Source organism: Excalfactoria chinensis, chromosome 3, assembly GCF_039878825.1.
Source record: "Excalfactoria chinensis isolate bCotChi1 chromosome 3, bCotChi1.hap2, whole genome shotgun sequence".
In the NCBI taxonomy this organism is placed as follows: domain Eukaryota; kingdom Metazoa; phylum Chordata; class Aves; order Galliformes; family Phasianidae; genus Excalfactoria; species Excalfactoria chinensis.
Window position 1 is genome coordinate 92107855 of NC_092827.1, and position 13108 is coordinate 92120962.

The 13108-nt window shown below is 37.3% G+C and overlaps 1 protein-coding gene across 11 annotated transcripts in view; it reads left to right on the forward strand.

The window, feature by feature from the left end:
* The window catches only part of PLCB4 (phospholipase C beta 4), a 206327-nt gene that overhangs the window by 117349 nt on the left and 75870 nt on the right, over nt 1-13108 (forward strand). For all 11 annotated transcript variants that reach the window (XM_072332089.1, XM_072332091.1, XM_072332084.1 and 8 more), the window contains 4 exons: nt 2026-2126; nt 5979-6059; nt 6359-6418; nt 7603-7746. In XM_072332089.1, coding sequence (XP_072188190.1) covers nt 2043-2126; nt 5979-6059; nt 6359-6418; nt 7603-7746 — 369 coding nt within the window. In that variant the 5' untranslated portion in view covers nt 2026-2042. The remainder of the gene's footprint in view (nt 1-2025; nt 2127-5978; nt 6060-6358; nt 6419-7602; nt 7747-13108) is intronic.

Consider the following 13108-nt stretch of genomic DNA (forward strand, 5'->3'; position numbering starts at 1 on the left):
AGAAGTAATATCTGAATCCTTTTGTAGTTCTTGGTTTTTTTTCTTGCTAGAGCATCTTTGATGAGAATAAGAACATGGCAGAGAAGAAGGGTACTATGAGATTCTTATCTTTTTTAAGCACTTGTATCAGTTCTGGATTTATAGCTCAAAGTAGACATTTCAGTCTAAGAACATCATAGAAGCATTGTTACCTAATTGCTAGTGATTTAATCTGCTATTCAGAGTTTTGGCATAAGCCAATACTGCAAAGATGGTTTGCATAGCACTGATGTCACAGACCATTGTGCTTTCCCTTTAATTTTATGTATACTTTTTGTTCTGCTTACTTTCACAAACTTTGCTTGGGCTAATTGCCTGCATTATAACAGAGGAAGAATTGTGCTGGTTACACTAAGCTCTGTATCATATTACTAGAACTGGTCAATAGCGGATAAACATAAGACTAAGGCAAGCATAGCAGGATATTTTCCTCAGTATTTGCTTCCTTCTTCCTGAAATTTAGATGTCTCTGACCATCATCAACTTGTTGGATCTCATTTCAAACACAGTGGTAGGAAGAAGCAATTTCTTCACTCTGATTTCTGTCTGTCTTTGAAGGCAGGGGATCTCGCTGGCACTTTCCCACCTTCAACCCAGTGATGACTAGGGAGAAAAGTGTGGTCATACAGCAGGAATTTGGGATAACAACTTCCTCCTTTCTGTACACCTGTCCAGCAAACATAAGGCTAACCTGTGCCACTTAATGAAGAGTGCTGTCTCATGATGCAAAGGGAGTAGAAAATTGAATTACAAGTTGCAGCACTGAGTTTGCTTTTGCAGTAGTGTGGCTTCAAATTGTCCCCATCTATAGAATGGACTAACAGCTGTGTGTTACTTTGCTGTAAAAGTCACATCCCTCTTCTGATGAGTGGAAAGCCTTCTGTGTCAGCTAAGGTCAAGTAAAAGCAGTGCCAGTATGAGTACTAGACTGTCTGGGGACGCAGAAGGAGAAAACAGACATTCTGACCTTTTCTGAGTATGGAGGGCTGCTGCACCAAAGGTCTCTTTGGACTCCCTGCAGAAACAAATGGAGACCCCTGAGGAGGGTTGTCTGGGTTTTCCATAAGTCAGACCCCTGTGCAGGGGAAAACAACATAATCTAGAAAGCACCACGGTGGTCTAATGTATGAAGGAGTAACCAAGGTAATATTTATCTTGGGTGTGGCATCATTAAGCTGTTCAAAGAGTAGAGGGGACTTCCTCTGCAAAGTGGAAAGCAACATAATGCAGAAAACACCAAGGTCTTGGCAGGTTACTGAGTGATTTGGTAGACTTTAGTGTAAGGTCTGTACATTCTAGTTTCTGTATTGTATTCTAATTTCTGTCTTCTTTTATTCACAGTCCCGAACTTCCACACTGAGCAATGACATTAGCTAGTTTCATGTAATGCCTTATATTCCTGAACAGGTTTTTTTCCCTATGGACCTACATACTGTTTATGTTTCAGTTATGTATAAAATCTTACTGAAAATACACAAAACGTTGCATAGAGTATATGGATTCTGAAATAAAATAAAAAAATCAGAGGAAAAATGTGTTTTGCCTATGTAATATGCAGTTCAGTAGTTTTTTGTTTTTGTTTTGTTTTGGATTTTTAATTGTGTAGTACCTGATGTTTTCCTGTGAACTAAAGCACTCCTGTTTGTTATCAGTTGTGATACTTTGTATTGCCGAGGGTTGTGTTATTCCCAAACCTATTATACTCTAGGAATGATGTAACAGATATTTAAACTAAAGGGACGCTACAGTGGCAGGTGTTTCTTTCAAATAATGAAGTTGACACGCATTTTCTGATTGGTTTTTCATTTGAGTTACGGAACAAAAATGATCTTGTGAGGAAAACTTTTCATCTGGAAATGCACAGTGAATTTTTAATATCCCTGCATGAACAGAAAAGCTAAAAGTTTCTCTTTTTTTTCTATTTAGACTTCAGAATATCCCTTTAGAATGACAGCAATTGAACTCTACCCTTTCATTCCATTTCAGGTTTTTCTTCTGTAATCATGGCAAAACCTTATGAATTTAACTGGCAGAAGCCAGTTCCCTCTTTTATGCAAGATGGAGCTGTGTTTGATAGATATGAAGAGGTAAGAGGCCATTTGCATTTCATTTTCTATTCTTTTTTAGGTATGCAGATGTTTTAGAATATTTCATGTTTTGTTTTCATTGTACAAGAATTTTCACATAACTGAAGAAACATGTCTGGGGGGGAAATACCATTGCATTTCATTGCTTTGCAGATTTTTGCTTTTAAACAAAATAACTTTGAAGCGTGTTTAATCCCGCTGATTTGCTATAAACTCTGAGCAAGAGAAAGGGAGATTTGGATCAAAATAGCTGTAATATCATAAAGCTCTCATCTTGCAGACCCATAACGTACATTACTGAACAAAGTGCATTCTTCCATTTTTGGTACGTGTAACTAATTGAAATGGGGTAGGAAGAGGGATTATTTCCTTTTTATATATAATGTAAGGGCCTACATCTTGTGGGGGAAAGTAGAACATAAATCATTAATATTCTGCTTCTGCCGCATAATTTGAGGTCTAGAGTGGTTTTATCTCCATTAGAAGATCGACCTGTAATCTCTCTGAAATATGTTTACGGGGATCCCAGCTTCAGCTGTGCTTTAATCTGAATCTGTTAAAGAAGTGTAAAACAGGACATGTTACACAGACAGTTAAAATAAAAGGTGGAGGCATTCACCTTATATTTAGCACTGATACGCCTCTGAGAATACTTTTTTCAAGGTCTATCTTTAATCTCATTTGGGCAGGAAGTTATCTCAGCGAGTACCAACAGGGATATTAGGATTTTCCTTTTACCTTTGGAAATGTAGGTAAACAAGTTTTTCTTATCATGAGGACTGCCAAGGCAGGCACAGTGCTTTTAACGTGTATTTTTAGTTTGGGGGACAGATAAGCTAAGAAGATACTACTATTGAATACCTTGGAAAGAAGATTCCTAAAAGCTTTGTTTTTCCTTCAGCAAGCAAGTTCCAGAAATTCAGTCTGTAAGCATCCAGGTGGGAGGTTATAGCCCATGATTGTTCTCTTGCACCTTAAATGAGAAATGAAGAATGAGCAGATGCAAAAGAGCTCAAGTGCTCAGGTCTCACTGTGGTATCAAGAATACTCAGTGAGGTACCTTGGTTATTGGTATAGTGGTAGAGAGAACATAACATTTTGAAATGGAATACTTTTGTACTGAAAGCTGCTGTACCCAGCAGGCACTCATGCAAGACTAGCCAATAGATACTACTGTGTATCTATAGATTTAAATAGGAAAACTATGTATAGGTCACTCCAAAAGTAATGCCTCCTTTGTCTTTCCAAGGAAACTACAACAGATAGGAAGTTCACAATAACAGTATTTCAGAGAGCAAATTCTCAGCTATATATCACTATTTTTCAATGTAGTTACCACCCATAGCTGATCAGCACAGATGAACTAATCAAGATGATACTCATTCTGTGGTGTGACAGCTACGCCATAGCCATCCAGAGCATGGCTTGTCTTTCATGTTACTGCCTCCACTGCTGAAATGCACACCACCCTCCAGCACACTGTGCTCACAAATATTGTTTGGCCTCCATAAATTTTCAGCAAGCATCAATAAATGTCAGTGGGTGCCATCCTTTCCACACAGAGGACTTCAGTTCCACAACATTTCTTCATATGCACTTCCATGTCAGATACTGTACTGTCAGACTACTCCTCTACTGCCATCCTTTACATGGTAGCAAAATGGAACAGAATATTGGTGGGAAGGTTCAACCTCTACTGTCATATCACCACCATCTGCCTCATAATAAAACAATAAAATAGGAGGCATTACTTTTGGGACAGCCCTCATGGAATTCTCGGTCCTTGCAGCTGAACTTATTTTCTTCCAAAACTCCATAGAAAGAGAATCTTACTTGCCACAGCAAGAGCAGAACATTGTCTGTCCTTCCATGTAATGTGGTCTGTCTGCATTATTTGCTGTAAGTTTTGCTGCAGTGCACTCCAGGTTTGCTGTGCTACAGTTGGAAGTCTGGTTTGCTTTACTGAAGGGGATCTCTTCTGAAACATTAAAAGGCTTTCGCTTGGGTGACTAACTTTAAGTTTCATTTGCAATTTTACAAGGGCTGTAAAAGAAAAACAAAACTGGTGACTCAGAAGTTAAGATCTGTAGCCTTTAAACAGTGAACTCTAGATGGTGTAGCTGTTTGATACTGTCAGATTTATGACACACATACGCTATGATTTTATTTTGTTATGGAAGTAATCAGATAGACTACTGAAGAGAAAAATACCATTGCTTTAGGCATATAATGCAAGCATACTGGCACTAGTTTTCACTGAGATTCTGTACTTAATTCCCCCACCTTAACAGAAGAGACTAGTGGGGAAAAAGATAAATTATAAGTGAACTAAAGTCATACAGCAAGTCAATGCAGAACAGGGCCCCAGTAATCCCAGTCTGGGTTTTGAGTAACTGAATAGCTGTTGTACAGCATAACAGGTTTATTTACGTGCTTAAGTTTTGTCGAGCAGTTAGGAAAATCTGGTTTATTGTAATGTGGAGTGCTGTTTTCGTCCATCCTTTGCTGATAGGTGAGTCACTTACCTGACAGGATTACAAAATGGCAGAAATATTCTTTGAGCAAAACGGTATTGATTTTGAGAAGTCTAGAATAGAACTGTCTCAGAATATGAAAACAATCAGACACGATTAGGAATCTCACTAGTCACGTTGCATGTATGTGTTCTCACAGTAGGTGCCTTCTTTACAATGCAAGAAGACATATTGTAGAGAAAGTAATTTAGTGAAAACAAGGCTAAGGTGGGACATCAACATGAATACGGGTTATATAAACCTGTGTGAAAACATTTTTTGGTACATCTACAGCTTTTTGATAGATGGAGATGCAATAAATAACCAAAAAGCTGCCTGCCTTTGATTGTGTGAGTAATCTTTCTGGAAAATGCAAGAGGCATTCATTTTGATTGGTACCTAGCTGTGTTTTTATATGAAATATTACAGGACTCCAACGACTGTAAAACTAGTAATTCTGAGTTGTCTGGCAGTGAGTATATTTAATGAAGGATGAGTGCTGTGGTGAAAGCAGGAAAATAAAAGCTGTGGTGGAGAAAGACAGCCAAAGCCATGCATGCTGGAAGCCTATGTGTAGTGCTATTTGGTCAGACTGAGCTGCGGCAACTTTCTTTTTCTATCGTCTCAGCTCCCCTGTCTGTAAAATCAACATAATTGTTTGCTACATGGATGGAGAACTACAGTGTGTCAATCCTATCTGTGCTATCCTATGTTTTAGCTTAACTTATGATACATCACTTGGGGCTGGAGATTTATGGAGGAAATTCCTTTTTTAATTCAGCTAATCTGATATTTTTGCCTTGTTCAGCTCTTCACATATGCTATCCTTTCTTAATTACTCTGCTAATTAATATTCTTCCAATTCTGCTTGCCAGATACTCCGGCTACAAAATACTTGTGCAGCATTGGCACTGTCATAGTCTTAACAGGAAATACTTCCTGATTTCTGAATGTTAAAACAAAATGTGACCATTTGAGATTCTGAGCATAGTATCAACAGTAAAAAATTCTAACCCTTACAAAATTTGAAGTACTGAAGTTTCGATAAATATTTTTAAAGTTCAGTTTCATTAAGATTTTTGAGGTAAGAATCAACATTTCTTATTGAACAAAAAAGAAGCTTTGTAGTTGCATAGAGAAATATGAAACTATTAAGTGCATCCTAGTGATTAAAATGCTGGCAAAATCATTTTTTCATAAGCCTCTGTCCTTATTGCTAATTGCTTAGGAATGGCAAATTCTTCAGGGGAAAAATATAACAGTCTTGTGTCTTTTGAGCAATACATTAATTAGTGACATTTGACACTAAAATAATGGTCTGTTATTCTCTTTTCTTTAGGAATCTTTTGTCTTTGAAAGCAGTTGTCTCTTTCAAGTGGATGAATTTGGCTTTTTTCTGAGCTGGAAAAGTGAAGGAAAGGTATACTACGGTTATGTCAGGAATATATATATTACATATGATCCCACTTGTTGCATATTCTAGGTAGCTTTGAAAGTTCTGAAATGTTTGTACTACTTTATATTTGAAACTAACCTTAGTTCTGTTCTTTCAGAATTTACAAAAATGAAGTACTTAAGAAGTAATTAACAAAAATGTAAGGGAAATGTACTGTTTAGTGGTAATCAACAGTGACTGCAAATAAAATACATTATTTTTGTTTTATGTCCTAACAGATCTTTGAACTTATATATATGTATATATGTATTTTACCATTTCAGGAAGGACAGGTGTTAGAGTGTTCCCTGATCAACAGTGTTCGTTTTGGAGCTGTTCCAAAGGTACTCTATAGTTAGTTTATATTCTTCTTTAAACAGAGAATATTTAAATTGAAGGTGAAATGCCGAGTGGAGTTTGTTTATTTAAAAACTACCAACAGCAAACCTTTTCTTTTGCAATCACGTACTAAAATCAAGTGATTTGGAATAATTGTTCTGGGAGGAGTCTCTAGTCTGATCTTCTTTATTTAGTATTGTGCCTGGCTTTCAGAATGCTCAAAAAGCTGAACAAAAGATATTAGGTATATCTATTAGGTGCTCTTAATTACTTTTCTATTCCAAATTTTGCTCCTTTCTGTTCTATATTTGCCTCCATGTTCAGCAGTTAGATGATCAGAGTGGGCAGCAATAACCGGAATCAGTGGCCACTGTCTGCACTTTTGAAGAATTTCTGTAGAAATCCAGAACTTTAGAACATTTCAAATGGTGTGCTTGAGTAAGCAAAATGACAGTTTTCCTGAGATGAAAATTGGCCCTCTTTGGCCCTCTTTCCTCCAGGCCATTAGTTTAGAAAATATCTGATGAAACAAGGTTAATACTTCTGCATTTCTACTTTCAAATGCTAAGTAAGTATTTCTGTATTACCTCTAGATAATCATCCTTTAGTAGTTCTCTTGGGACTCCATAACCTAAAATGCTTTCCCCATGGAGACAGGTGCATGAGGAGAGGTAGCGCAGACAACACCATGCTTCATGTACAGGGTACCATAGCAATATGCTTCAGACTTCGCCTCTGTCCTGTTCTTTATGCCCATTAAATCTATAGCATTTGACCAGGTTGTAAGATGCATAATTAAGAAACAGCCCAAAAGTCACACAGATGATAGCTCTCATAGTTATAGATTTAACTAGATTGGGATAATTTATTTATAGATTAACTTTTTTCTCTATTTTCATTTCTTTGGAGTGATTCAGTTTTCTTTTTATGACTAAAATGTATGTAATTTCCTATTTAACTTTATGAAATGTATTTAAAGTACTTGGTTTACATCTGAGCTTTCATGTTTGTGTTCATATTTGTTAAAATGAATATTTTTTTGGATGAAAAAAATGAAAGCGCTTGTTTAGGATGGTTGGCTAAGATTTAAAGATGTTAATGTACATGGAGATAAAGATGCATCTTGACCATAGTGCATTATATAACAAAAGGATTGCAAATGTAACAAGCTCTCTATTCTTTTTAACAGGATCCCAAAATACTAACTGCACTTGAGGCTGTTGGAAAATCAGAAAATGAGTTGGAAGGACGGATAGTGTGTGTTTGCAGTGGTATAGATCTGGTGAACATCAGCTTCACTTTCATGGTAGCAGAAAACACAGAAATAGCCAAGGTACTTCACAGTTAAGTGGTGTGTGGGAGGGAAAATAAGAAAGTTCCTCAGTAGTACGAAGTTGTTTTTCTGAAGTAAACCAGCCTACTTTGCTGACTGAAGTACTTGTTCAAATGTTTGCTGCCACACTCTCCAAAGGACAACAAATATCCATTTGAAACATTCTGTAAAATGTCTGCTTGCCGTGCTAAAATAACAGAGTGATATTATCTGCCTTTGTATGCATGGTAATTAATCAAAAGTAGAAAGACATACAAGGCACAGTGTTCCTCCTAACTGTTAAGCATCTTTGTGTGGGGCTTACACAGTAGACTAAGTGGAGGTTATGCTGTGAATTTGTAACACACAGTGATACTAAAGAGAAGTGCAATTACTTTTATTTCCATGGCGAGTTGAGCTCAGCCCTTCAAAATTTTATTCAGCGATTATTTAATTGTATCCCGGAGTTCACATTATTTGAAAAAACAAAAGCAGGAAAGAAAATTCTGTACAGTTGAGAGGATTCCAGTGTACCCATGTCCTTTTCCGTTTCCTTTTTATATGGAACAATCTTAAGAAAACAGTGGTGATTTTTTACATAGCATTGTTCCTCAGAGTTAAAGGTTGCAACTCACAGTGTAAGTTCCGGGGCTCCACCAAGGCCTGGAAATCAATCTATCTTTTCAAAACTGCTCTGAGAAACTTGATCCTGGATACTGGTACTGTATGAATAGCTGAGATCTGGACATTCAAAGGATCTCAAAAATTCACGTTTTTTGGCTTTTCTTTCCCAACTGTCTATATTTATCAGTGTATTATACCTGCTTTTGCCACTGAGATATATACTGATGAGAATAATGATGAGTGGTGTACACCTGCTAAATCCCCTCTTTCAAAATTGAGTGTCTGTTTGTTGAACACAGCAGCATTAAATCCCTTGGCAGACCCAGTCACTTTTTCATTGCTTGGATTCATATATCTTTAACAGCAGGAGTACTGAGTAAACTGCGAAAGGATATATACTTGTATAACTTGCATGGACATACTACATTGATTGTACTGAGTGTATTTTCAGCAGGCTCCCAGAGAAATAACATGCCACAAAGATGGTTTGCAAACATTTAGGAATCAAAGTAACGAAGATACTGGCAGCATTCACTCACTTTTATGCTTAACCCAAAAATGTCTCTGATTTTCTCTGAGAGAAAAAAAGAAAAAAAAGAAAAAGGTGCAGTTGAGTTTGTTAGCCTTCCTCACTATCAGTGGACTGTATTAGACTGACTGGTTTGTTAGGAGTATGTTGACCTGCAAGGGCTGTCACAACAAATGAGCTGATTATGCTGGCTAAAATACAAACTTCATTAACCAGCAATATGCTTATCAAGAAATATCATATGCTCCAGTCTCGTCTCCTTTGGATAGGTTCTGACAGGCTCGTTGGTGTAAGAGTATTACGTTTGGGAGTTTTACCACCATAAATTAAATATCCATGGCTTGTCAGCAGTAGTCATCCACTTGATCTAATACATTTGAGACACAATTGAGACAGTATGTGCTGAAATACATTGCTAATCATCTAAAAAGCATATGGGTAAACTGGTAGCCTTATTGTCATCCAGCAAATAATACTTGGTATTGAAGATGACCACAGTTGAGAGCACTTCATTTTCATGTTCTTACATTTCTTGTTTCTTCAGTTGGAATGCTGTTTTTCATTTTTACATTGATCTCAGTTTGTTTAAAATGGTTAATTGGACCACCATGGTTATGATAAGGAAAAAAAATGGGAAAAAATGGGCTGTTTCAGTTGAACCTGATTTTTTTCTTTTTTTTTCTTTTTTTTTTCTTTTTTTTTTTCCTTTTTTTTTTTTTTTTTTTTTTCTGTGAAGCAATCTATTAGTTGTTTGCCCAAATCATATAATTAGAAAACTCCAGCCCTGGTGCTTCACAGCCATGCATATCCCAACTGTGTTTGTCTGAACCTGTACAGAAACAGACAAAGTAGGTTTTCCAGGTGCTTTTAGAGTAGAATGGACACTCTGATGCTGCAGAAGTCATTCCAGGATGCAGAGCTTTGCTGAAGGGTGGAAGTGAACCATACACATCAGGCAACTCACAACATGGAGCATTGTGTAAACCTCTGCTTTCCAGATGAAATACCCGAAGTAGGAATAGTCCCTTTTATTTTTCTAACAGAATTTTTGTGCAGTATCATTTAAATCTGTTTTCTGGTTGATCAGGTAGGGGCTGGCTTTTCACTGTCGTTAGTCTAGTATCCTGACTTTCCCTGTCCCGTGCTTTAAAGGCACAGTAATTTTCACAGAACATAAATGACTTCTGTGATATGTGAGTTGAGAGAAGAGGGACATCTACTGGTCAAAACGTCGATGGATAAGGGCAAAATGTCAGGAATCCCACTCAGCCACTTGTTTCTAGATGAGAGCTGAGAGTCACAATTGAATTCTCCATGGGTTTCCTGAAACATCAGGCTCTTAAGCCCTTTATTCTGACAGGCAAACACAAGCACTGGATATGAAATAAAAGAGAACCCCACCTATCCTCCCTGGCTTTCCCACTGCTTGAATTAAGCTGATTGCAACTGTGGAGAAACTGCAAGGAAAAAGCAAAGATCAAATAACCTCAAGAGGTTTGGATAATGCTCACCTTACCTATAAATAAGTCACAGATGACCTTATCTGGAATTGCTTGATCTGTAGATTACCGGGGTTTTTAGCCCTTCAGATCTTATGCTCTTTTTAACATTCATAATTTAAGGTTGATGGCTAGAAGAGAGCTGAGAGGTCAAATGTATCTGTGCACCCTGCTGCTGCTCCCAGTGTTTCGTCAATGAACCTCAGCTAATTCAAGGTTACTAAGTGCCTGAAAAGCATTTGAGTACTAAAGCAAAATATGAGAGAGAGCATCTTCAATAAATTTTTCATGTACCTCCTCCTCAAAAGGGATATCTGACAATGGTGGATCAGGCTAGAGAAAAACAAGCTGCTTATCGTAGCCTATAGCAATCTTTCATTCTGCCCTTTTGTGTCAGCCTATATGTCTGTGTGCAAGATATCTTTGTCTTCTTTTTTATTTCTTTTCAGGATTATTGTTTCACTAAGACTAAGTAGCAGGGCTCAAGATTCCACTTCTGCATGAATATAAGGTAGTTTTTGGTATATAGAGAACCATTCAGAAGTAGCATTGACAAATTGAAGGTACTGAGGTATATAGTGAAAATCTGAAAATATTTAGCACTAATATAAATGCGTACAAAGCATATCCCTTTTTTCTATCAAAAATACTTTGTAACTCCACTTTATGTGCAACCCGATTGAAGTTTTTTTTTGTGCCTCCCTCATATAAGAACTTCATCTTGTTTATAGGATTTTCCTTCATTGGAGAGGTGTTGCTTTGGAGATACTGAGATGCTGAGCACAAAGAAGGATAGTTCTATGTTTGTGTATTTGCGTTGGTTTATGGGTATTTTAATATAATCTGTGAAATTAGCAGCACTGTCCTAGCACAAAAACAAGGATGCTGCTGTGTTCTTCCTAGTCTATTAGCAGGGAAAAGTTTGAGCTCCTCTTTCATCTCTTCCACGGGGTCATCAAACAAATATATGTTTAATCTGGCAATGTTATGCTGACAGGAAATAACATATTGCCAGCTTGATGTCTGTCGCAGGTTTTGGATATTATACAAATATCTCTGTAGTGGATCACAGTGCCTTAAAAGTGATTATGAAGACAGATACTTGGAAACTATTCTCATTCAGAAAGATGTTTCATTTTGAACAGTTAACAGAGAGTTTGAGTATAGAGTATATTGCACTGAGCCTATATATCAATCTGTGAGTGAGGACTTTTTTAATCTTATATTGTTTCACTTCTATATAGTGTGTTCAAAGTCCAGGCCCTTTTTTTTCCCCCTCAGCTCTCTTATTCCCAGTTTTAATTTGAGGCCAGCTGGTAGCCGTGGGAAATATCAGATGAAATAAATGCTCCAGAAACTGCTTTAGCCCTGAACTGAAGTACAGGCAGCCAGATGCTACATCGTCATGCAGCTGTGTAGTGTGGCACAGATAGGAAAATGCGGATCTTGAGCTGCCATATCCTGCCCAGGGCATGTACTAGTGTAAAGATGATTCATAGATGGGTAGTTACTCTTTTGCTTGCTGCCAGCAGAGATGTGATGCTTCTGTGTTTTATCAGCATTTGGCTGCAATGCTGTGCCCTTTCAGTGTATGTGAGGCCAGTTTCTAAATTGGCAGGAAAGGCCTTATCACTGAATAAAGATTACAGAGTCTCTCCAAAGTAGGAATCATCAGTATGGTTCCTGCAGAGAAATTACTTACTAAGTGAGTACTATATTGATTTCTCACTGAACCTACATTTCTTCTATCAGTGTTCCTTTTTTCTTTTGGTCAACTCTCCTTCATGTGCAGAAGTAACTGTTACTGAGAGCAGGGTAACCGTACTGCTAAATGTAAATGTTACACCTGGTATAGTTGCAATCCATTGCCTTCAAATCAGAATGGATCTGTGTTTGTTTCCTATTGGAATGCTGACATTGCCGTTACCACACTGATGACATTTTTTTTAGCAGAAATAGATGTCTTTTTGAAAAACAAACTTATTCACAAGATGCAGTTTGTTTAAGTAAATCTTGGAGACCTTTTTTTGTTTGTTTGTTTGTTTGTTTGTAGTGTGTACAGCATTTATTTTTTGTGTCAGTGTTAAAAGGCTGAATTCCTTGTAAGGGGACTAGTGAGAATAATCCAGATCATCTGAGGAAGACATTTCATGCAGCCACAACAGTGCTGACGCAGCAGTTATGTGACATTTTATTCTAATTTATTAGATGAAATAATCGATAAATCAAATTTTCACTATACAAGCAATCAGAATAAAAGAGGCATTTATCACAGTCTTCCTGTATCATCATAGGTGAGGGAACGCTTGTAAAAAAAGGTGTTTCCAAAATCTGCCCAAAGCTTTCAATTGTATCAGTTTTTGTAAAAATACTGTCTTCTCGTGAACCATCCATTCCTTATATCTCTAGGCTGAATATCCATACTGTCACTGTTAAGTCCTCTTATGAAGCTGAGTAAAGAGAAATGGGAGAGTAATGTGATTGTTTGTTTCCAAGCATAGGTTTGGAATCTGCTCTAGGGGTGACACCGTGTCCTACACATCTAAATTGGGGGGGTATGGTCTTTTTCTTTGGCAGAGACTTGCTGAGCTGTAAAGTCTAAGGTAGGTTAGACTATTAGGACACAATGAGGTAACAAGGGCAGAGCAAATGTTACAGGAAAAGAGAAAGAGCAGTGCTTAGAGAGATGATTAACTGATGGGGTTCTACACATGCATTACCTCATTGTCTG